Genomic DNA, 26946 nt, shown 5'->3' with positions numbered 1-26946 from the left:
TCAGTATGTAACCAAAGACTCACATCAACCTCTATGGGTGAACAGTGGAGAGCATTCTCTTTGTTGCATCACTGTCTGGTATGGAGGCACCAACTCTCAAGACAAGAGTAAACTCTGGAGGGTTGTTAACTCGGCCTGCGACACCACAGGCACTAGACTTCACTCCATCGAGGACATCTACATGAGGTGATGTCTTAAAAAAGCAGTCTTTAATCTCAAAGACCCCCCCACCACCCTGGCCTCACCCTCTTCACTCTGCTACCATTGGAAAAAAGGTACAGAAGTCTAAAGACAAGCACTCAGCAGCACAGGGACAGCTCTTCCCCTCTACCAACAGATTTCTGAATAATTAATGAATCAAAGACACTGCCTTACTTTTCGTGCACTTGTTACTTTTTCATGTAGTAAGGTTCTAAGATGGTTATAATATGAATGTTGGCTCTATGATGGTGCAGCAAAATACTGAATTTCATGACTTGTTCATGACAATAAATTCTGATTTTGTAGGGCACTGGCGAGACCAAATCTGCAATACTATACACAAAATTGGTCTCCTTATTTAAGGAAAATAATTAACACTTTGGAAGCAGAGAACTGTGTAGATTTTTTAGTCATGGATCTGCCAGCTGCACCAATTGCAGACCTGCAAAGAATATTCAGATTTGAATCCCTTGGAGAATTTCTGAGATAAATCAGTCTGCTCCTCAATGTTCAACTTAGCCCTGCAGTCAGTCTCTTCCATTGAAATTGATTGCTAGCTCTCGTATCAGGTCTGACTTTGCACAAGTGGAACCCCACTATAACTTGGAGCGATTTCTTCAAGAAGTCCAACTACTGGAACATATTTGTCAAAATTGCTGCAAACAATTGCCAGAAACTTTAGGACTTGCATTTATGGGAGTCAGGGATTGAGTTACAGGGAAAGGTTAAACAGGTTAGGACTTTATTCTCTGGAGTGTAGAAGAATGAGGGGTGATTTGATTGAGGTATTTAAAATTATGAGGATAGAGTAAATATAGGTAGACTTTTCCACTGAGGCTAGGTGAGATACAAACCAGAGGACATGGGTTAAGAGTGAAAGGGGAGAAGTTTAGGGGGAACCTTTAGAAGAGGTGGGAGTGTGGAACAAGCTGCCAGCTGAAGTGGCGAATGCTGGCTCAAATTTAACATTTAATTTCTTCTTCATTTAATTCCAGGGCTAAAGGTGTAGCAATTTTGATACATAAGAATTTATCTTTTGAATTACAATCAATGGAGGAAAAGGCAGGATGTATTCTTAAATTGAATTGTAAGATTTTTAGTGAATTTTGGACTTTATTTAATATTTATGCCCCCCAAAAAATTAACATTTAATAAGAATTTGGATGGGTATACATGAATGGACTGAGTGCAGGTCAGTGGAACTAGGCAGGAAAAAATGGTTCAGCACAGACTAGAGGGGGAAAAATGGCCTGTTTCTGTGTTGTAATTGTTCTATGGTTTTAAGTCCCAAAGTTGCTATCAGTTACATTAAGAAGTTTTGGAATTTACCTAGGTAACTGGCAATTATTCCTTGCAGAAACTTGTCCATAATGCCTCTGCAATATTTGTTTATGCATTCTCAAAATTGTGGGTCCATCAACACCAATTATATGCAGCTGTGCTAGAAGACATCTCAACACCATTGAAAACCATTAGGCTGAGTAGGCTGAAGCCTAGGGTCCTGGAAGGTAGGGATACAACAGAAATGTTACTTTAATGATGCCCAAGGGAACTAAGAGACAATATTAAAAATGTTTTAAAATTGCAACAACCTGTAACTTTCAAAGCTCCTGTCAACTGGTTTTCACCTTTACACTGAAATCAAAAAACAATGTTGGGGGGAGGGTTGGTTTAGGAGACATTGAGGGGTGCAGAGCTGCCAGAGCTCACTGAAGCACTGCTCTGGCACCTCATTGGACCACTTTGGGGCTGCTCCGACATCTCACGGGCTTGCTCAGGGTGGCAGTGGCAGATCAATACAGGATCAATGGCCATCTTCGTTACTTATAAATCCCATGCAGCTGGAACCACTCTGCTTGTGCCAGCACCATGGAAATATGCATGCCTGTTGTCACCAGACTTCTAACCGTAACTATGTACCCAATTGTCGTTATAGTGTTAACTCCAACAATGGTAATCATAAAGCAGGTAAGTATAAATAACCCATACACTTCAGGAAATGTTATTTTCTATTTAAATACACCCCAGTTGCACAGGGGTGGAATTTCGGAGCACTGGAAAAGTAATGTTAATAACATTGTTTGATCTGATTTGGCCTTCAGGTATCATGCTTCTTTGAAATAAATACAAGATAAAATCCATTCTTAATACATGGGTCAAGGACTTGAATATGTCCTGGCTCCTCTCTGTGCATGTGAATGTATTCTCTAAAATGGGCAGCAGATTATCGATGTGATGTTCCCTGTCAGCCTCCTCAGAAATTAAATTAAAGGCAATGTGTCACAGGCTGAAAAACAAAGCAATCTTTGACAGTCACAAAGCAACCGCTGATGGAATTCAATGATAGGACCAAAAAAAATCTAAATTGGTAATATTCATATAAATTAGCATGGACTTTGGTGAAATCTATATCCAATGGACTTTTAAAAAAACATGTAATTTTCATCTGATTATTTGCACTTTTTAATTTGAAGTTCATAAATGAAGTATTAATGGGGTGGAGAGTGTCATTTTTTTTGCTATTTACTTTCATAATTGTTGAGTGAATATTTAATCTAAACATCAGTGGTAACCTCCATGGAGATATATATTATAGTGTTGAAATAAAAACACCTATTATTCAAGTTGTTATTCTGTCATTATATTAAGGTAGCAAAATTGTCTGCTAAAATTAACGTTGAACTGCATTATCGATTGAACAGAGGCTGCCGTTATACGAGGCCAAAGTAAATGTCTCGATTCCAATCAGTGTGTGAACAGAAGAACCTGTGTTTTAGATCAGATGTGACTTGACAATGTGCTGCCACTGCTTACCAGCATCATCTGTTACTTTGTGACCCTGTGGCACAGGTTATAATATTGTGTAACTACAAAGTAAAAAAAAACAATGTCCCAAACACATGACGTTTCTAAATTTTAATCTGTTATTGCAAAAAGGTTTGTGGTTTAATAATGATGAAATAATTTGAACTTCAAACATAATTTGCATTGATGGAGACATTAAATTTGAGACAGGAATCGAAAACATAATAAAATGTGTAGTTGCTTTGGTGAGTGGGTGGGCATGGCCCACAAATGCCCCCTCCCCTTATGACGCTGACCCTGAGGGGCCTTACTAAAGCTCAGCCTATGGCCTGGGTGGTAGTTAATCCATCACTGCTCAACACAGTAGTGCAAATGAAAATGTTTGTAATCTGAACTGTGCAATAAATCATGAAAGGAATAAATACTCCCTTTAAATAATTCCAGAGCAGACTTCCTGCGCATGGTGGAGTATGAAATATCAACCAGAACTTTCAGATTATCTCTTCTACTTTTCAATTACCATACTGGTTAGATTGTATGGCTCTTTATTCTAAACATACCAGAAGCTACTGCCCTCTGCAAATTTTGAGGAGAGTCTGTGCCTTACCAAATGACACAATTCTAATTTTACTTTTGGAGATATCTGCACATAAAATTCCTCTCCAAGCTTCTCAGTTTGATACATGAAATGTGCAAATAGATGAAAATGGAATAACATAATTCCTTTTATATTTTTTCCATAGTTTTACTTAATCTTTCATTTTGTTATTGCATTATACAATATTATTGTAAAATAATACAATATTTAGTATTAAATAAAACATAATTGTTTTAAATACTCTTTGTAAGCTTAAAATTTTGTTGAAATATTTCCCCTCTGAAAGTAAAAACAACTTCATCATCAGAGTGTTGAAAAATATTTGCAACTTTTGCAGTGATTCTTAATTAATATAGTGTTGGTTAATTTGTTTTTCATACTATTTACAATATGGATAGGTTTCCTCTTACAATAAAGTTTTCTTTTAATTGAGATTTAACTGAACCTTTCTATTGATCATTTCTTGATATTATCTCATCAATGGCTAGTTTCCACCCACATTTTAATTAGTGTCGCACAAAACTCAAATTGACAGTGCATCTGAGTCAAGATTCTTGAACGGTTCACAAAAGCCATCAGTCTGTGTCAACTCTCAGAACATTCCAAATCCTTTCTTTATTATCCTATACTCCATTTTCTCACACACTAACTCCCCTTGATTTTGCTACCATCCAAGGATAATTAACTTCGTCAGTTAACATCTTTTGGATCAGGTACAAATTGGACCAGCCATATAGTCACAGAATGAGTGCAATATAGACACCATTGGAGATCAGGATTGCTCAGATTGCTAACTATGGCAGGTAACAGTTCTACCTGTTGTGCTACAGAGTCACCTGTAATAGCTAGAATCAACTGTTTCACAGACCTTTTATTCTGTAGCTCCCAAAGTAGCTGAAAAGATATGGTTCGAGTTTCACTTCAGATTTTAGTTGGCTGACTTTTCAATGCAAGTCCATTAAGCTATTGTGAAAGCAGATTTTAAGATGCCATGTAAATTAAGGCTGCATTTACTTCTCAGGTGTCACTTCAAAAATAAGTTGGCCACAAATCAGTTCAGATTATTCAAAAATGTTTCAAAAATGCAAACATTTCTTTCTGTTTTGTGGCTTTTTCCTTTGATTATAATCAAATGTGAATATGTCATTGGTTTAAACTGGAACCTTCCAAAAAATATTAATACTTTACACTCTGTATCACTCCACTGGATGAGAATGGAAACAATGAAGTATACCTGAAAGCTGTGGCAGGGCTTAAACTATAACCTGCTACAAAACCAAATCTTGCAGACCCATTCGTTGCAGCTTTTGATTATTCTGTGATTTTATTTGTGGATAATTAAAAAAACCAGCAGGAGTAGCAGTAACCAGTATATTTTGCATAAGTTCTGGTATTTTGCTTTTATCAAAAAGATCACCTATGGTGTAACATTCATTAGCTAATTCCCTTGTTCATCAAGCTGGAACTCCAACCAGTCCACCAAAGAGAACAGGTTAACACAAGCCACTATCCATTACTGTAACAGTGACTGGTAAAGATAGCATCAACTCATCTTCACCAACTTTAAAATCAATACTGGGCATATGATGAATGCAACACCAGCTCCAGTCATCAATGGCATGTTTAGGAGTCATGCATTAGATGAGACTTTTTATACAGATATAAAAGCTGTGGACACGTGTGTCCGCACCAATTGTTCAGGGGTTTCCCCAATCAGAAGCCCTGGATCAAGAATGAAATCCAGAACTTAGTGAGCACTAGATCACAGACATTTAAGTCTGGAGATCCAGAACATGTAGGTATAGCTTATGAAAAGCCATAGTCCATGCGAAGTGGAGGGTCTGGATGAGAATGGAAACAATGAAGTATACCTGAAAGCTGTGGCAGGGCCTAAACTATAACCTGCTACAAAACCAAATCTTGCACAGTAGGAGACAGCAAAGCTTCACTCCCAGATGAACTCAATGCCTTTTATGCCCAATTTGATGACCAGACCAAGGAACAACCAGTGTGTATCCCCATGTCACCTGATGATCTTCCACCGTCAGTATCCAAAGATGATGTGCGGGCTGTTCTCAGGGAGTAAATCGAAGGAAAGCATTTGGTCTGGATGGAGTACCCAGCCATGTACTGAAAACCTATATGATCACCTTGCCCATGTATTCATGAATATCTTCAACATCTCACTCCAACAGGGCATGGTACCCACCTGTTTCAAACAGGCCTCAATCATACCTGCGCCCAAGAAGAGTGTGGAAACCTGCCTAAATGATGACCTGCCAGTGGCACTTACATCCACAGTGATGCAGTGCTTTGAGAGGTTGATGTTAAAGCATATCAGCTCCTGTCTGTGGTGACATGGGCTGCATTCTTAGCCCCCTGCTCTACTTCCTTTATGCCTATGACTGTGTGGCTCGGTATAACAATAAAACCATCTACAAATTTGCCGAGGATACCACGATAGTGGGTTGTATAAAAAGGGGTGATGTGTCACCATACAGGAGGGAGACTGAAAACTTGGCTGATTGGTGCACCAACAATAACCTCACACTCTTCACCAAAATCAAGGAGCTGATTGTGGTCTTTAGGAAGAAGAAATTAGAGGTGTATGATCCAGTGATCATTGGGGATCAGATGTGGAGAGGGTGAGCAAATTTAAATTCCTGGGAGTCACTATCTCGGAGGACCTTTCCTGAATCCAACATACGAACGTCATTGAGATGAAAGCACATCAGCATTTTTACTTCCTCAGGAGTTTGCGGAGGTATGGTATGACATTAAAATCCTTGGTAAACCTCCTCAGATATGTAGTGCAAAGTGTGGATACCAACTGCATCACAGCCTGGTCTGGGGACACCAATACCTCTGAGTGGAAAGCCCTGAGTTGGGAGAGTGTCCTTTCTCAAACCCTTCTCATTGTACTTAGTAAATTTTATAAATAGACTCTAACTATAAAACCAAAGTTGAAACTCCAACCTAATCTGATAACTGACATGTCTATAGACCACAGGGAAAAAAAATTACTTCTGTGGTTAAAATATTTTGGTTTCAAACTGAAGTTTTGTGAAAAATGGTCAGCAATGCTATCCATGTCCTCCAAAGAATAATCACAAATGTTTTACACCTGGATGAAAACATTAAACAATGAGCACTGAAAAAGTATTTTTAATAACTTTTGTAAATCTCTAAATGGTGACATATTGTAACATTCATCTTTAATTTTATTGGCTGTTGGCCAATATCAGTCTTTTTATATATGTTAATAACACTGCACCCATATAGAGCATTAATTTAATTTACAAACAGGACCAAACATAAAAAGAACTGAGCAAAGCAATTTACCAGTCTTGGAAGTCAATATCTTTAAAGATTTGAAAATGATAGGGCGATGCGTTCCAGCTGAATTATTAAAAATAATCAAATTACAACAGAAAGTATAAGATTATGTACCTGATATTTCTTCAATCTTTTAAAATCTTACTAAAGCATGTCCCAAATTTCTCTAATTGGGCAAAAGCACCAACTTGCAAATCCTTCTCATCTGTTTTTATTGCTAACATTTGGAATCCATCACTGGGAATGGATGAGGGCAGATTTCAGAATCAGGATTTATTGTCATGAACAGGTCATGAAATTCAGAATTTTGTGGCAGCATCACAGTGCAAACATTTGTATTACAACCATCTTATGACATTACTATATATATATTATATATACAAAAATACTACCAATAATAGTGCAAAAAAATGAAGGCAGTGTCTTTGGTTCATTGATTATTCAGGAGACTGACATCAGCGGGGAAGAAGCCGTCCTTGTGCCACTGAGTGCTCGTCTTTATGCTCCTGTACCTTTGCCCCAATGATAGCAGAGTGAAGAGGGGATGGCCTGAGTGGTGGGGGTCTTTGAGGATAGAGGCTGCTTTTTTAAGACACCTCCTCATGTAGATGTCCTCGATGGAGTGAAGTCTGGTGCCTGTGATGTCACAGGCCGAGTTAACAACCATCCAGAGTTTACTCTTGTCCTGAGAGTTGGTGCCTCCATACCAGTCAGTGATACAATCAGTCAGAATGCTCCCCACGGTATACCTGTAGAAGTTTACGAGTCTTCGGTGACGTGCCAAAACTCTGCAGACACCTCACAAAGTATAGCCGCTGGTGAGCCTTCTTTGTGATTGCATCAACATGAAGGCTCCAGGACAGATCTTCGGAGATGTTGACACCCAGAAAAGTTCTTGACCCTCTCCACCATTGAGTCTGGGCCATGTTCCCTTGACTTCCTCCTGAAGTCCACAATCATCTCCTTGGTTTTGCTGATGTTAAGTGCAAGGTTGTTGTTGTTACACCATTCAATGAGCTGATCAATCTCCCTCCTCTATGCTTCATTATTGCCATCTGTGATTCCTGTGACAACTGTGGTGTCATCGGCAAACTTGTAGATGGCTTTGGAATTGTCCCTGGCCACAATCAGCTTCTGCTGATTAATGTAATTGCTATCATTAGGCCAATTGGGAGTTTATTCAAATCTACACATCAGAAGGGAGTTCTCTGGTAACTTTATTTGAATTTTCTTCTCTGTCTGCATTTCTGTCTAGCGAGGGTTGTGTAGGTATATAAATGGGGGAAAACCACATGTCTAACTCTGCATAGCAAGACATATCAATACACCAATAGATTGAATCATCATATTGCTATTCTGAGCTTTCATTTTTCTTTACCACCAGCAATATAATTTTTAATTGCTGTTGAAGCACATTTAGAATCCAATAAAACATTTCAGTTCAAAATCTGACCCATTTCAAAAACAATTTGCACTAACTATTAAAATATTGATTTTAAACAAATAAAAGATCTATTTTCAAACCTCCAGATTGTAGATCTCAATATTCAAGACGGCTGAGGAATGACCTGCTCTCAGGTGAATAAAACACCTCTTCCATTCAGCTTATTATCCCATTATCTTGGGTTCTGTTTTTTTTAAATCTTTATTTTTACAGGATGGATAGTTTCAGGATTTATAGCATTGTGTCTTGGGATTAAACTTTAATTAACCTTTCCCAGCCCAAAATGCTGGAATCTGATTATCAACCTCAGATGGACATCATAACATATTCTTGCGCAGCTGTTGTTAAACCCTGCCCTCAAAATGCTGCAGAGAGTTTCTGCGTGTACAACAGGCAGGAGTGTATCTAGTCAAAGACCTATTCGGATCATTCTTACATATATTCTTGAAGGACTACTTTGTACGGAACTCAACTCTCCCTGCCAAAAAATATTTTATGAAATTTATTTTTCAATGTTTGAATGTAGTAAATTATATACTCACAATCCAAGTGACTGTGTCTGATCCCTTCTACATCCTCAGCATGAATGAAGTAATAGCATCTTTTACCCACAATATCTACAGGAGTTAGATCCATGTAGTCACTAATCCTGCAAGTTTTAAGCATAAATGAATCAACACTAAATATTTGAAAGAATAAATTGAAATAACTTGAAAACAGTCTTGTGAAATTGTTAATTTATAACTATATTGTTGACTTCTCATGTTAACTCTGATTTACTCTCCACAGATGCCAGCATATTCTTGTTTTATTTAAATTTGAGATTTAAAGCACCTACAGTTTTATCAAGTTACTTCACATTTTGATTAACATCCTCAATGGAATCCAAAATATTTGCAATTGAAAAATAGACAGAACTGTGGTGGTGAATGTGTCAAAGCACGAGTATAAATTTATTGCATGTATAGAGAGAGGGTGGGGGAAGGGGGAGGGAGGGGCACAGTGCATTGATCATAAGGTTCTTGTCACAAAGGACTACTGAGTACTTTAGACTGTCATTCACTGTGATCAGCTGGCACCTGCAAGAATTGTGACATGATAATAAAGGAAAAGAAGTGCCAAAGAGAAATCTACATATCCTGATGTTATAATATAATGAAAAGCTGCTCACCGGTTTTCACAGAAAACAATACTGAGGTCCATATTTACTCTGGTCACAAACATCTGGCAGTCAATTCTAACTTCATTTATAGTTGGAGGAGGCAAGGCATGAGCCACAACTACGAGACCGATGATTTGAATGGGCAGGACACACCCTTGGGAATGAGAAACTCGCAACCTTAATCGTCCTGTTACATGAATTACCTGAAACAAAATAACATCATAAGAAGGTGTAAATGCTATCCTTGCTCAAGAATGTTGCTATAAGCATTTGATTCATTTTAATACAACTGATTTGAAAAAAATAGATTGAATTGCAAGTATAAAATGATGTCCATAAGCGATGATTAAAGCATTGATAGCAAAAACCACAAATCTAAGTGTCATAGATTTACCTTTGGTCAGACGGAGTAAAAAAGGTCTGCAGCCAGTTCAATACATGTATCAAAAAGTAAATTATATGGAGGTATTTATTTCAGAATAGGTTTATTGATGTTGAACCTTTCTTTGTCATTCTCAGGGAAATAATTGAAATGAACACATTTGTACTTATTAAGGTCTTGTTAACAAACAATCAATGAGATCATTCATGAGTATGCACCACTCGGTGCTTTTGAAAGGAATGCATTTAACTGCAGGTCATATCTAGGTTTTACAGACTAAACAAAGATCAATTGAAAAATCAACAGGCTTTAAATCCCAATTTATCTCTCTGTCACAGTTCTGTAACAAATGTTATTATGTCCCTCCGGTTCTTATATTGCAATTTTACCTGAAAAGTTATTAACTTCCCAATACCTTTGCAAAAAAAATAGAACATTACAGCACATTTCAGGCCCTTCAGCCCACGATGTTGTGCCAATTTATATAAACCTACTCAACAAACTAAACAATTTGTATTTCTCACCCAGAACCCTTTATTTTTCTTACATCCATGCACCCAACTCTTCATCCTGTCTATATCCTGTTGTAACCTACGACAACTTTCTACACTACCTCCAACATTCATGTCATCTCCAAATATACTGACCTATCCCTCTACTTCTTTGTCCAGGTTATTTATTTAAAAAAATCACAAAGAGCAGGGGCCCCAGAATAGATCCCTGCGGAACTCCATTAGCCACCAACTTCCAGGCAGAGTACATTCCATCTACTATTACTCTCTGCTTTCTGCAGGCAAACCAATTCTGAATCCACACAGCCAAGGTTCCATGGATCCCATACCTCATGACTTTCTGAATGAGGGACCTTGTCAAATGCCTTACTAAAATCCCTATACACCACATCTACTGTCCTATCTTCATCAATTTCTTTTATTATTTCCTCAAAAAACTCAATTAGGCTTGTGATGCATGACCTACCCCTCACAAAGCCATGCTATACTTCTCAAAATGCTCATAAATCCTATCCAATAATATGCTCACCTCTGACTCACTAGTCCTTAATACTCTGGATTCTCTCTTTCTTTTTAAAATATTTTTATTCAGTTTAAAAAACCCTTTACACAAGGTAAACTAATGATAACATAAATAAAATCATATCACATCAATTGTGAATGAGAAGCATAACCACAATTAATACATAAAACATTTCATTCAAGACATCAAATTCTATAATTATAATAATTAAACAATTAAATCATAACTCGTACTATGCCCAAAAATAATACTGAATACACAAATTTTACAAATAATACACGTAAAATTCCCTTATATAAGGGATTCTTCCTATTATCCTTTTTAAACAATGGGACCACATTTGCCATTCTCCATCCTTTGGTACATTCTATATGGCCAGGGAGGGTTCAAAGATCATTGCCAAAGTCACAGCAATCTCTTACTTCATTTTCACAACTTGGGGAAGTCTGGTCCCAGAGACATCAATCATAATGCTTTAAAGATTCAGCACTTCTTCCTTCTAATCTCAACATGATCCACCACATAAGCTTGTTCTATAATGACCTCACATTGACCAAGGTCCCTCTCTCTGGTAAACACTGAAACAAAATATTAATTTCAGCCCTCCCCAATCTCAAGGCATAGTGTTGCCTCCTTATCCTTAAGCGGTCCTACCTTCACTCTTGTCATCCTTCACCTTAGGGGTTTCCTTAATCCTACTTGCCAAGGCCTTTTCATGCCCCTTTCTAGCTCTCCTCTTTCTTAAGTTCTTTCCTGACTGCCATATAATTCTCATAAGGCCTTCCTGTCTTACGCTCCCTAAACCTTCTGTATGATTCCTACTTCCTCTTAACTGCTCTCTCACCTCTTTTGTCAATCATTGGGACAAACCGATTCAGAAACGCATGCAGTGGTCCATAAACATCCTCCATATTACTTCTGTGCTATTACCTGAGAACATCTGTTCCCAATTTACTCTTTCCAGTTCCTGCAAATCCAATCATAATTAGCCCTTCCTCATTTAAACACTTTACCATTTTGTCTCCTCCTATCCTTGTCCATAGCTATATTAAAGGCCAGTTGTAGTCATTTACACTGAAATATTCTGCCATCGAGAGGTCTGCCACCTGACCAGGTTCATTAGCCAGAATTAGATCCAGAATGGCCTCTCCTCTACTCAACTTGAACACATTCTGTGTCAGGATCCTTCTTGGTCACACCCGACAAATTCTGCCTCTTGTAGTAAGGTGGCACTACAAGAAGTGAAGTGAAAGTCTCTCATAACAGCAACCCTGTTATTTCTGCAACATTTCAAATTTGCATACTTATCTGCTGTTCAGTGTCCCAAGGACTATTTGGGTGTTCTGTAGACTATTCCCAATTGAGTGATCACTTCCTTTCTGTTTTTTACTTCATTCCCACTAACTTTAGACAATCCCTCCACACATCCTCCCTTTCTGCAGCTGTTAAATTTTCCCTGATTAGTAATGCTATTCACTCCCCATTTTACTTCCCGTCCTATCCCTTTTAAAACACCTAAACCCTAGTACCTTCATCAGCCATTTCTGTCCTTGCATCAACCATGTTTATTTAACAGCCACAACATCGTAATTCCATGTACTGATCCATGTTCTAAGTTCATTTATCTAATTCCTAATACTCCTTACATTGAAATTAACACATTTCAAATTCTCCAGCTGACTACATTGATGCTCCCTCAACTGCCTGCTCTCCTTCACAAACTCACTACACATTGCATCAACCTTTCTACCATCTGCTCTATTCTCTGCTTTCTTATTCTGGTTCCCACTCCTCCCCACACCCAGCAAACTAGTTTACACCCTGCAGTGCAGCACTTTTAAACTTTCATGCTAGGATATTAGTCTCAGTTCATATGTAAACTGTCCCACCATCCCTGGGAAAAGAGCCCAATGATCCAGAAATCTGAAGCCCTCCCTCTTTAGCCATATGTTAAGCTGCATTATCCTCCTGGTTCTAACATCATTAGCACATAGCACAGGTAGAAATCTTGATATCACAACACCAAAGGTCCTGTCCTTCAATTTAGCTCCTAACTCACTGAATTCTCTTTGCAGGACCTCATCACCCTGGTCAAAATTGGTCAGACTTTTAGTCTGACACATAATTGTCATTTAGTATCACCAGAGTACAAGCATTGTTCAGAGGAGCTTGCAAGTCTTCCTATGTCAAGATGCATCATTCAGAGCAGAGTCAGGCTTAGATCTTCAGCTCTATCTTGGCTGCAGATTGAAAAATGCCTGCTAAACTCTTGCAGCCATGTGAATTATCTTTTGGCATTTTCAGGTTGGCTAATGGCTAGCAATCTCTGCTTTAGCTGATTCATTTTGATGGATGGTGGGTAATATTTAGCAGCTTGATCCCAATGGTGATCAACTGAGACTGAATAGTGGCTACAGTTGGTTGTTTGCAGATAATTCATGATATCTACAGTTACCTTCTGTTTATACTGTGATGGTTTCTCACACAGAGATGTTTCTGTCTGGCTGGAAGGTTTGATATGGCTTATTGCTGGGGGTCAGAAAAAGGTAATTGGCAAGTCAGAATTTATTGACCATTCCTAACTGCTAACTTCACCACAAGGTCTTTGGCTTTAAGAAGGTGCTGGCACTCACTGTTAGGTAAGTGGTTTTGTGAATTTTGACCCAATTATAATTTCCAAGATTAACAAGTTTACCAACAATCATAAAACAATAAAGAATTGGTCACAAGAGATAAGATAAAGTTAAAAAAAAACACATTCAAGGTGAGTCAGCCAGTCAGGTCTTGTCAAAAGTAAACTTAATTTTCATAAGTCTAATCTGGCCATAATTGGGAAGGTTGACCAAGAAGAGTGAAAATTGCTTAACAGTGTGGTGCTAATATTTGCGATTTAATAATAATTAGAACTCAGATATAAGATATACAAAGGTGACTAATTTGTGATTGGTATAAAATATTGCCCAATCATATTGAAACTCCACATCCAAAAAACTGTAATCTTTGTGAACAAATAAGGTCCATGTGGGAAGATGTTTCATGTTGCATTTTAATATGTATATAAAAATAAATTAAGTATAAATGTGAGGTTCTGTATATATAAAAGTACACACACAGATAAATAGCAATGAGTATTCGACCATTACCTGCCTCATTTTGACTAGTTGTTTATGCCTTTAAATTTACAGGCTATGTTATATTTCTGCCCATAATCTATGAATTTAGAGTTTCAAGGAAACAAATGTTAACCAAAAGAGCGTTTTTTTTTTAAATGGAACATGTGAGAGTAAAAAACTAATTGATAAAAAAAATCTTAGAAATCATACTTTTGCAAGAACCTCTCATTCACAACAAAAAGCTGTTCACTAAGTGAGATCAATGTCATTGCAGTTCTTTGAGCTATCTGCTTCAAATCTAGTGCTATGTAGAAACACTAGAGGCTCTGCAAAATCCATTGAGCACACTTGCGCAGGTTTTGGAGGATTGGTTTTCCAGAGTATTGTGAAGTCTGATCATAAAAAAAACTAGTCTTAGTACAAAAGCAGAAAAAGAAATTCTACAAAAGATCAATCCTGATTAATATGTGAAGAGACAATGGAATAGTTAAAAACTGCATTTTATTAAAAGTTCAGTTTTTAAGTAAACTTAATGGTAATATTATAGCCTTTCACTGATCCTGTCAATTTTATGTAATCTCTAACTTTGGCTTCAAATATCAACCTTTCAAAAATGAAATGAAATTAAAATTCCACACAAAATTTGTCTAAGAATACATTTGGGAAAAGAATAGTTTTGTATGCAATTCTACAAGAGTGTTCTTGGCAAAAACATCACAAGTGGTAGAAAAAAATTTAATATAACCAAGCAGCTAAATATAAACTGACATCAGGAACCCTACTGAGGCAACACACAGTTTAAAAAAAAATATCTCAATTTAATGTAAACCAACATACAAAGGAATTATTTTTTATAATTCATGGTTCAACACACTATATCAACCTCCTCAGAGTGAATAATGAGTAGACATACATAAGAAATAAGAATTAACAATTCCTCAGAATTCTCAAGAGTGCTCTTGATATATAATATAACCAGCATAATGACTGAAAACGTACATCAGTGCATTCAATAAGGTCAAGTTGAGATCTAGTTACAAAGGCAGGCATAAGCTAGTAAAGGAATCTCTTTGATATGAACCCTTGAGTAAAATGCTTGTGTAAGCATTTACCCATGATAATCTTATTTCATCTCAGATGTGTGTAAGTTTATGCCTTGGGGCCATTTTTAAAATGTCAAACCCAGAATGCATTTTTCTCTTTGGGTCAAAGTCAGAGGCATGGCTGAACAATGGTTCAGGTGCACTGTGGCATCACCTTCCTGCACCAGGACTTTTCCATAAAAGGCAGAAAAAAACTTTAGTGGCCTATAATATCTAATCAAAATACTATCAGTTTATCAGAAAAGGAAACGGTCACATTGATCCCTGTATTACTCTTGAGAACCTGCCACATATTTGAAAAAAAGAGTGAAAATAATGCACCTTTTATCATAGAGCCTTCTTTGAGCCCAATGAAAGAGGTTGTAAATGGTACATGCAATGTTTTACATGTAGGTTAATTTTGAAATGAGTAGCCTAAGGTATAATAATGGATTATAGTTTCAATTATGGGTTTTCAAGTAACCTAACATACCTGTTCAATTGTTCGAATTAACTCCAGTCATGAAACGATTTGAAAAATTGCCTGCCTTATGGAATAATGCCACTCTGCCATGCCCTCATACAGCCATCAAAATATCTCCTATTTTAATGTGACAGCTGTTGGTGAGCTAATGAAAGCTTCAGACAGTTAATGGGTCTTTTAACTATTGCCACTGGACTGGAACATTCAAATGCTTACACACAAATGAGTTATGCAAACAGAAGTTTAACAAAAAGCACAGTCAATGAAAAAATGTTCTTAAATCTGAAGTAAAATGGATGCTTTTCTTATTAAAAACCTGGAAAACAATTTATACTTTAAAGTGTTGAAATATATCAGAACAATGATATTCAAACAGCAAGAACATTGTCTCACTGCTTCAGGGACAAGAATTGTAAAAATGGAAGTTGATATTTCTACCTTTGTTCATGGGAAGGATGAACTTTGAAAATTTGTAGCCAAATTGGAAGTTTATTTTTTAAACAAATGTTCATAATTTTTAATTTTTTTGGACATACAGCACAATAACAGGCCCTTCCCACCCGCAAGGCTATGTCCCCCAAATAAACCAATTAATCTACAACCCCCATATGTTTTGAAGGGTGGGAAATTTGTGCCAAATTTGAACAGCATTGCACTAACCGCTATGCTAATAGTAATCTTTCAACAACAAAAACATAATTACATAATGTATCTTTCCATTTGTGAGTTCTGAACTTAGCATATTGTTTGGAGATACACAAATAAATAGAAAATTGAAGGAAAGCCTGAGATTGCACTCATGCATCATAATGTAGTGATGAAGTAATGGAAAATGTGGAAAACAAAAGTATAAAATAAATAAAACCATATTGTGAAAGTACTTCTCTACTATTATATCACTTACATTCTGAAACACAATACCTTGTAGAACAACTAATTGCCTTCATTATTGGAATGTCATTGATGTAAAACAATAATGGCCCTTAGGTAATGTTACTTGAGATAGCATCTGTCAAGATCAAGCTTGATTATGTAAATTTATTCATGCAAAAATAGTCAAGATATGGATCCCCAAGAACAAAGCTGGATGATGTTTGGAATAAAGTGTGGTTGTGCAAAGGGAACTTCCTTAAATGTAACTGTCAGTTGTGCTTCTATGACAAACAATATAAAAATGAGATATGATAGAGGTTAAATACACAACTATTGTTCTTTTGTCTAGAAAAAGTACTCGATTAATAGTTTTTAAAAATTTTGTTGAATGATGTGTTATTCAAATATTTCCATTTTTATACTACAGAACATCATTGTTCATAACATTACCTTGAGCTTGTATTCCGTTAAGAATGGAAGACATCTATTTGATAAATGCTAATGCTATTTTGTGAACATATTTCATTTTGTGCAATATCATTGCAAATTTACACAGAATTATTTCTTTCTTCTACAATCCCCAATGTAATGCAACTTTTCCAATCTCATGTTTATCTTTCATAAGCTTAGCAATTGAATAGTGATTAGCTACCATGCAATTTGTAATTGTCAATTAACTTTGCACTTGTACCAGATAGCAAGGTTAGTGAATTGAAGCATGGTAGATGTAGCGTGATTGATCTCTGATTAAAAAAGTACATAATCTATCCTTATATGAGCTCCAGCTCAAATACAAACTGGATGGCTATGGCAACAGAAAATGGAAAGGCCACCATAGCTAGTCAGCTGAGAAATTAAAGACAGGGACAACAAAAAAGATTGAGAATGTATATTCTTATTAAGCATCAGAGTATAAATGGGAAAAAGGTCTGACACCGGGTAATAAATCTGTGTCACAAAGATTTAAAGGCTGAATTAAGTTTCTTTGTGTGCTAACATTCTGCCAAGTAAATTTATAAGGATTGTTTGCATCAGGTCAGATTTAAGCCTTGGCCCAAACATGAAAGGACTGCACTGTTTTATTGATGTAGTCAATATGAAACTGATTCAACAGCAATCAAACTATTGTCAGGATAGATGGCTGAATTGCAAAGAGAGCAGCTTTTAATTTTTGCTGACGTCCCAGATGTTGTAATCAGTAAATATGTATTGCAAGATGACTTACATAGCAGCTGTAACAAATATGCATTCCATTTAAAATAGTCATCAAGTGGAAGACATGAGGAGGTTAAATATATATAGCTCATGAAAATAACCACGGAATCATAGAGCATGATACACCCACTCCTATTTAATGAGATGTCGGCAGCTCACTGAAGTCATGCTGTCCCCTTATCAAGATTTGAACATCAAATAATTGGCTTAATGTCCTCAAGTTGATCTAACTTTGTGAGTTACTAAAAACTATTTACGACTTAAAACTATTATATCTATTTAAAGGGGTGGAAGAAGAAGGCTATATGCAGTGGCAGTTATTACAAAGGTACTTATGGCATACTGAAAGATTCAGAGAAGTACAAGGTGAGAATAAACTCTCCATTTTAGCATGTATAACCAGCCTTGGTAATATTTCTATGGTGGGGGAAGGGGTAGAGGAAAAGAGGTACGGTTACTGAAAGGTCTCAAGAATCTACATATAGTGAGTCACATAGGTGCAAACCAATCCCCTTGTGAGGGCAACACAAACATGCGGTAAAACACCAAAGTCTGCAGATTGTAGTAAAAACAGAGAAATACTGGGAGAAATCAGCAGGTTTTGCAGCATCCATAGGATGTTAAAAATATATTACCAACGTTTCAGGCTCAGAGCCGAAACGTCGGTAATGTATCTTCACTTCCTGTGGACACTACGAGATCTGTTGAGTTCCTCCAGCATTTCTGTTTTTTTAACACAAACATGAGTTTGACACAGAGGCCTTGAGAGCCCTTTCATGAAGACTATGTGCAATATGACAATGGAGTATTCTGGCATCTACCTTGGGCAGAGTGAACTATATGACTATAAACATTAATGGAGTACATTACCAAATTAAAAGGAAGAGGCTATTAAATTTACTGAAAAAAAAATTGATATAGCATTTGTGCAGGAAAAGCATCTAACTGAAGTGGAACATAACAAATTAAAGAGAGAATGGGTAGGGCACATAGCAGCAGCATCCTATAATTCAAAAGCTAAAGGTGTAGCTATATTAATTAATTAAAATGTACCAATCAAAATAGAGGAGGAAATAATAGATCCAGCAGGGAGGTATGTAATGATAAAGTGTCAGATATATTCAGAATTTTGGAATTTGCTCAATATATATGCACCTAATGAAGAGGATCAAAAGTTTATGCAAGATATTTTTTTTGAAGATTGTAGCTACACAAAGAAATATATTGATAGGAGGGGATTTTAACCTTAATTTGGATCCAATGTTGGATAAAACTGGACAAAAGACTAGCAAAAAGAATAAAGTGGCCAAATTTATGGTTAAATCAATGCATGAAATGAAACTTATGGATATATGGAGGAAGCAGCACCCAAGAGAGAAGGAATACACATATTATTCAAGTAGACATAAAAAATACTCAAGGATTGATATGTTTTTGTTGTCGGCCCATATTCAAGGGAGAGTTAGGAAAACTGAATATAAAGCTAGATTACTATCTGATCATTCACCCCTGTTATTATCAATAGAACTGGAGAACATCCCACCAAGAACATATAGATGGAGGTTAAACTCCATGCTACTTAAAAGGCAGGAATTTAGAGAGTTTATTGAACACCAAATTAAAACATATTTTGAAATAAATACGGAATCAGTGGAAGATAAATTTATATTATAGGATGCAATGAAAGTCTTCATTAGAGGGCAGATAATAAGTTATGTAACTAAGATGAAAAAGGACTACAATCGGGAAATAAAGCAGTTGAAAAGGGAGATAGTAAGTACAGAAAAGGAACTAGTAAAAAGGGATGATATAACGAAAAGGAGAGAATTGGTGGACAAAACAAAATAAAATATGAAACATTACAAACGTACAAGGTGGAGAAAAGCATAATGAAAATAAAGCAAAAGTATTATGAACTAGGAGAAAAAACACATAAAATATTAGCCTGGCAACTTAAAACAGAACAATCTAAAAGAACTGTATTGGCATCAAGGAAAAAGGACAAAAAAATTACATATAATCCAATGGAGATTAATGAGAACTTTAAGGAATTTTATGAACAATTATACCAAACTGAGAACGAGGGGAAAGATGATAAAGTAGAAGAGCTTTAAGCTAAAATTGAACTGCCGAAATTGCAAGAAGAGGAACAAAACAAACTGATAAAACCATTTGAAATAGAGGAAGTACAGGATATATTAAAAAAGCTGCCGAACAATAAAATGCCTGCAGAGGATGGATTCCCAATAGAATTCTATAAAACATTTTAAGAGTTATTAATTCCTCCTCTCCTGGAAGTAATGAACCAGATTGAAGAAACATAAAACTTGCCAGATTCATGTAAGACAGCAATAATTACAGTAATACCAAAGACGGGGAAGGATCCAGTAACACCAGTATCATATAAACCAATATCTCTACCTTTTCAGATTATAAGATAATAGCAAAATTATTAGCAAACAGATTGGCTGATTGTGTACCAAAAATAGTAAAACAAGATCAAACTGGATTTATTCAGAAAAGACGAACAGCAGATAATGACTGTAAATTTATTAATCTAATTCATGCAGTTCAAGGAAATAAGAAGCCAAGAGTGGCTGTTGCTTTAGACGCAGAAAAAGCCTTTGACAGAGTAGAATGGAATTATTTATTCAAAGTATTACAGAGGTTCAATCTACCAGAAAAATATATAAATTGGATTAAAGCATTATATAATAGACCATTTGCGAAGGTAAATGGATATGTATCAAATCAACTTAAATTAAGTAGGTCAACTAGAAAGGGATGTCCATTATCCCCCTCACTGTTCGCTTTAGCAATAAAACCATTGGCAGAACTGATAAGAACAGAAAATAAAATAAAAGGGATAAAAATAAAGGAGGAGTATAAAATTAGTTTATTTGCAGATGACATCATAGTATACTTAACAGAACCAGAAATATCAATAAAAGAACTGCATAAGAAATTGAAGGAATATGGAGAAATATCGGGGTACAAGATCAACGCAAATAAAAGTGATGTGATGCCAATGAGTAATGTAGATTATACAGAATTTAACAAAGAATCACCATTTAAATGGCAAACACAAGCAATCCAATACCTAGGTATTAGGTTAGATAATAACTTAAGCCACCTGTACAAATTAAATTATCAGCCACTAATAAAGAAATTGTAGCAAGACTTAGAAGATTGGAAAGAATTACCGCTAATGTTGATAGGGAGGGTAAATTGCATTAAAATGAATGTCTTCCCAAGGATTTCAATTGTTACCAATTCCCTTAACAGAGAAATTCTTTAATGAACTAATGGGAATTAAAAGGAAATTCTTGTGGAAGGGGGGGAAACCGAGGATAGCGTTAGATAAATTAACAGAGAAGTACCACCAAGGTGGTTTGCAGTTACCAAACTTTAAAAATTATTATAGAGCAACACAATTAAGGTATTTATCAGATTTTTGTTGTCATACCCACACTCCTGTTCGGCTCCGAATCATGGGTCCTCTACCGGCATCACCTACGGCTCCTAGAACGCTTCCACCAGCGTTGTCTCCGCTCCATCCTCAACATCCATTGGAGCGCTTTCATCCCTAACGTCGAAGTACTCGAGATGGCAGAGGTCAACAGCATCGAGTCCACGCTGCTGAAGATCCAGCTGCGCTGGATGGGTCACGTCTCCAGAATGGAGGACCATCGCCTTCCCAAGATCGTGTTATATGGCGAGCTCTCCACTGGCCACCGTGACAGAGGTGCACCAAAGAAAAGGTACAAGGACTGCCTAAAGAAATCTCTTGGTGCCTGCCACATTGACCACCACCAGTGGGCTGATATCGCCTCAAACCGTGCATCTTGGCGCCTCACAGTTTGGCGGGCAGCAACCTCCTTTGAAGAAGACCGCAGAGCCTACCTCACTGACAAAAGGCAAAGGAGGAAAAACCCAACACCCAACCCCAACCAACCAATTTTCCCCTGCAGCCGCTGCAACCGTGTCTGCCTGTCCTGCATCGGACTTGTCAGCCACAAACGAGCCTGCAGCTGACGTGGACTTTTACCCCCTCCATAAATCTTCGTCCGCGAAGCCAAGCCAAAGAAAAGACCAGACAAGGGTAAAACCAGACAGGACTAAGAGAGAACTAGATAAAATAGGGGAGAAGGTACCAGAACATATATTTTATAAGTGGGGTGAAAAGCTGGTACAATATAAAAGCTCACCAGTACTGCATAATTTACTCAATATATTGTAGAAGATCCACTTAGAAAGGAAAAAAAACGAATTACCAAATACCAAAGTTACTATTGACGCAAAATCCGCTAATCCCTTTTACAATAGATAACCTTTCCTTTAGAGAATGGGAGAGAAAAGGAATCAAAAGAATAGAAAATTGTTTTTTGGGAAATAATTTATTAACATTTGAACAGTTGAAGTACAAATATGGAATAACTCATGGTACAATGTTTGCATATCATCAACTGAAAGTTTATTTAAAGGATAAATTGGGGAACAGACTGAGATTACCAGAAGGAAGCAGCTTTGAATATGTGATTACAGACACAATGATAATTAAAAGATTTATAACAAACAGGTACATTAAGCTGCAAAATAAGGAAAATGATGAAATAAGCTATAAACCCAAACAAAAGTGGGAAAAGGATTTAAACATAAAGATAAAAAATGAAATATGGGAAAAGTTATGTTCTGGAACTATGAAGAATATAATAAACACAAGGTTATACATGATACCGAATAATTGGTTACACAGGTTTTATATCATGCCCGAAAAGTTAAAAAAATTGGATCCAACATTATCAGATAGATGTTTTTGCTGTAAGAAGGAAAGGGGAACAACAGTACATGTAATTTGGGCATGTGAGAAAGTGAAAATGTTTTGGGAAGATCTAAATCAGATATTAAATAAAATCACAAAAAACAAATAATCAAAAAATCCAGAGATCTTTCCTCTAAGTAATATAAGAAGTAAGGAATTAAATTGGATCCTCAAATTGGATAAAGCGCAAAAAATATTTATTATGATAGCCTTAGCAGTAGCAAAAAAATGTATGTCAACTTGGAAAATGGAAGAGAGCATGAGAATACAGCAATGGTACATGGAAATGAATAAATGTATTCCATTGGAAAAAATAACATAATTTAAAAAATAAAATCACATTATTTGAACAAATTTGGGAACTATACATGGAACATAACAGAGAAGGCTTGCCTTGGACCTCCACTCCCAAAATGATAAGAAGACAAAATGACTTGATCCAGTACATGACACATTTTTCTTGTTTATTTTTCATTGTGTGATGACATTGTTTAATGGTTTTATTGTATTGTATATGTTGAATATTTATTGGTTTTGGAGGGGGGTGGGAAGGTAGGGGGGGAAAAATGGGAGAAAATGTCACTGTGTATATTTAAGATGGAAATGTTTGTAAGTATTTTGATTGATATGGTTCACAGTGTGAAAAATAAAAAAAATATTTTAAAAAAACCTTGCGCAGAGTTTGGAGCTTATCCTTTCCAGCTTGGTAAATGGCCACCACCACATTTGGAAGTTGACCATCATGCAGGGACAATGTCTCAATTTCCTTTGCTGTAAATCAGAACACAGTCTCAGTCTCAGTGCTGCTGCACAAGCCCAAATACTGTTCATGTAGGCTCATCTTAGCTGTGGAAACTTGTGACCTTTTAACATGTCACAGTCATTTAACAAACTACTCTCCAATGCACTTCTAGGTTAACTGAAATATCTATCCAGGAGATAGGCACCATGGAGCCATTTTCACTTATGGTGACAACATTATTCAACCTACCTCTGCTTCCTCACCAGTAACATTGCTGCTGCCAGAGAGCAAGTCAAAATACTGCCATTCATGGCAAAACAAAGATTCAACTGTAGCCAGAGGTATTGAAGTTATTCTCCAAAGGCCACTTGTAACTTTCTCAATTGAAAGTCAGTGACTGTCTACTATAATAAGACAGCCACACCAGCCATCAATGGGGGGGGGGGGGGGGGGGGGGAGGGGGGGGGGCGTGCAAGGCAAAGACATTAGAAAAGTATGCTCAGGAGAATGAAAGACAATTTGATTCTTTTATGGTATTTGACATGGCCTAAAAATTATTTTAGAATTATTAATTTCTAGATTCAAGATTCCTTTACTGTTATGTAATTAAACAGCTGAGATATTACACAACATTTGCTTTGTAAGTCTGTTGTAAGGTAGACAGGTTAGCCATTAACAGAAATTGCCAGGCACCTCTTGCAGTCGGAGAAAAAGAAGCAAAAGCGAGTCTCTTCAGAGCCACTAAGTGTCTGTGGATTCACCTCCAGTGCTCCTGCAGCCTCCGCAGCCACATTGACCTCAGTCTAAACCATCGGCAACCTGAGCTCCAGATCCAAACCTCGTGCAATCAGGAAGCCTTTAGCATCCTTGGCACTCTCTCCCATCCTGGTTCCGATACCTGGTACCCCTTCAGCCAGTCTCAAGTCAGTTACCCACAGCCTGATTGTATTTCTTGCTTTGATTCCCCAACAACCCGCTGCCTATGTGCTCTTCAGCTGCAGAGTCCCTCATTGGTCTGATGCTATAGTCACCATCCACTGCTTCTCCTTCTTAAATCGGTGGTGGGGGGGGGGGGGTTGGGGGGGGGTCTCCCTGTTTTCTGGTGTACTCCGCCAGTTCTTTGCTTCCACAGAGTCTGTAACCCCTTGAGGCTGCTGCCGAACACAGGCACTGTCATCTTTGGCCCAGACACTGCAGTCTCAGAATTTTAAAATAAACCATCATTAACAGGCTGTTTAAAGCCTGTACGGAGCTTTCAGTAGTTGAATTAGGTAGTAGAATCCTGTAGAGGAGCACTGTGTTTTGTCTCCTCCCTGCGATTTTTTTCCCTTTAAAAAAAATTCTGTGATTTTATTCTAGCATTGCATTCAGCAGACCAAGCAATAGAGGGGAACTAAATTCGAGTCTGAAATAACCCAGTGAAGGAGGGCTTTTATGGTTTTCTTCCTCCTCTTCATCATTTGCTGTTCATGCTTCCCCATCTGCTCAATATAGGGAACAGGAATTCTCCATCTTTTTGACTACAGAAGCCCCTCTTATTTACCCAGTAAGATAAGCACCCCTTCAAAACATCCTGTGATACCACATTCCATTCCTTTTAAGAACTCAGAGGTGTTCCCAGAATTCCCAATGGCTGCTTGCAGCACAAAGGATGTTATAATGATTACAAATATTTTATTTAACTATTCTTTTTAAACTTCCAAACTAAATTGTTGTAATAGAGCCTCACTTATTTCTGCAATTTTTGCCAAATCTTTGGGCCCAAACCCCAATCCCAAATGGTTCATGCTGAGTAGAATAGGGATAGGTAAAGTAACAGCAGATGAGCTCCCTTGTTGACAAGATCATGACAGGAAATGGCCACAAATCTTCCCAGATGCATCGGTGATTACATACAAAGAAGTATTTTTGCAATAAGATGATTATCAGGCCCACAGTTTGAAATTTTCTAAAAGACAAGGCTACACCCTGATGGGCACACCCTAATCTAAATATTATGATGCAAACAGCCACACATGACATGTCCTTTAAGATGTGGAGGATTCTCTTTGATTCTTTAGAGTTCTCTGCCAATGTAGAGCATACCTTTAGCTTAAACGAGGATTGGAACAGCTGCCAAAAGTCTTTTAAGCCTCAAACTTTACAAAAATGTTCCTAATGTAAGAGGAAATGTTGAAAGCAGAAAATGCTGGAAATATACAGCAGGTTAGACAGCAAGTGTGGAGGGAGAAAAAAAGTGAATGTTTCAGAATAATGACCTTTCCTTAAAACATTGGAGATTCTGTAACACTGACTCAATGAAATGTAAGGTGTTCCAACCTCTGTGCTTTCTCGGCTAAATTTTTTCCTTTAGGTAACGCTATCCATTTTATTAATCAGGTTGGAGAAATAAAATTATTCACCTCAAGTTGTCCTCTCTTGCAATTTGAGATTTAATAAATATTTTCATTTTCAATTTCAGAAGCCTATCTTTCACATTTGATCTGGAAGCATCCTCGTTTATAGAATGATAGTTTGATACTTCTCCTTTGTAGAACTGAATCACTAATTTTATACAGCCAAATAGTAAGCCAGATCAGGATTTACAGGCTAACAAATTAATCTCCTTTAATTCTCCCAATCTTCTACCTTCACTTTGGTGGGAAGTCAAGATGAGCCCCTGCAGAACTGATGCAAACAACAAGCGATTTATAACATTTCTCCTCAGAAGCATCTGAAGTAACAGTAGCAGATCAAGAGAATCCCTGTGGAAATTCGGGCAAATGTGTTGATTTAGAACTTAATTAGTGATTTAGTCAAAACTGTGAACAAATGGAAAAATGAGTGAGATCTTTTTCAGGAAAGCATTGTTAAATAAAATCAGACGTCAGAATAACAAGCATCACTTAATTTTGAACACTCATATAATTTTATATGACAATAGTCTCAGAATGCTATCATGTAATGTATATTTTTGTGCTATACAACTGAATTAATATGGAAAGGATTTTTATTTAGCCAAATTCTGGAATGCATGTGGATTGTAGTCTATAGTTTCCCTTTATTGGAGTAATGCACTGATCAGTTTGGTCTTGGGCAATAGCTTTCCATTGATGTGCAGCCCACAGCCTGATGCACCTTTTCTGATTTTCCAACACATTTGCAGGCTTCATAGGTGGCACAGGAGGTTATCACAGCACACGAGACCTGGTTTGGTGTAAGCTAATGGTAGCCTAGGCTGTCAAGAATTAATCTGAAAATCAGAGACCGGGCATCGATGGCAAAGCTATTATTTAGTGCCCATTTTTATTTGTTCCTGAGAAAATGTTACATGTGAACAAGGTAGTTCCAGAAATCTGATGGGAAAGCAGTTCTAGGATTTAGTAAAGACACACGAAATTGCTGGAGGAACTCAGCCAGTATTGCAGTGTCTAAAGGAGATAAAGATATACTGTATTGCTGATATTTTGGGCCTGAGGCTTTCTTCGTGTAGCAAAGTGAATGAAGTCAATGCGCTCATCATGGATGCATGAGGCAGCACCAACACAGCAGAGAGAGAATTGAGGGGACTTGCCTGAGTAAGCTTGTCGCATGGATTTCTTCATGTAGCTAACAAAAAGGGAGGCATAGTTGGGGCCCATGTGGGTACCCATAGCTACCACTTTGACCTGGA

The 26946-nt window shown here is 37.1% G+C and overlaps 1 protein-coding gene across 10 annotated transcripts in view; it reads right to left on the bottom strand.

Annotated features, from left to right (window-relative positions):
• Positions 1–26946, bottom strand: part of LOC138753571 (neuronal PAS domain-containing protein 3) — a 1142342-nt gene that overhangs the window by 29649 nt on the left and 1085747 nt on the right. For all 10 annotated transcript variants that reach the window (XM_069916739.1, XM_069916738.1, XM_069916740.1 and 7 more), the window contains 2 exons: positions 9556–9749; positions 8927–9033 (listed from right to left, as the gene is read on the bottom strand). In XM_069916739.1, coding sequence (XP_069772840.1) covers positions 8927–9033; positions 9556–9749 — 301 coding nt within the window. The remainder of the gene's footprint in view (positions 1–8926; positions 9034–9555; positions 9750–26946) is intronic.

This window comes from Narcine bancroftii, chromosome 2, assembly GCF_036971445.1.
Source record: "Narcine bancroftii isolate sNarBan1 chromosome 2, sNarBan1.hap1, whole genome shotgun sequence".
In the NCBI taxonomy this organism is placed as follows: domain Eukaryota; kingdom Metazoa; phylum Chordata; class Chondrichthyes; order Torpediniformes; family Narcinidae; genus Narcine; species Narcine bancroftii.
Note: the sequence above shows the minus strand (reverse complement) of the source record. Positions and strands in the feature narration are given on the sequence as shown.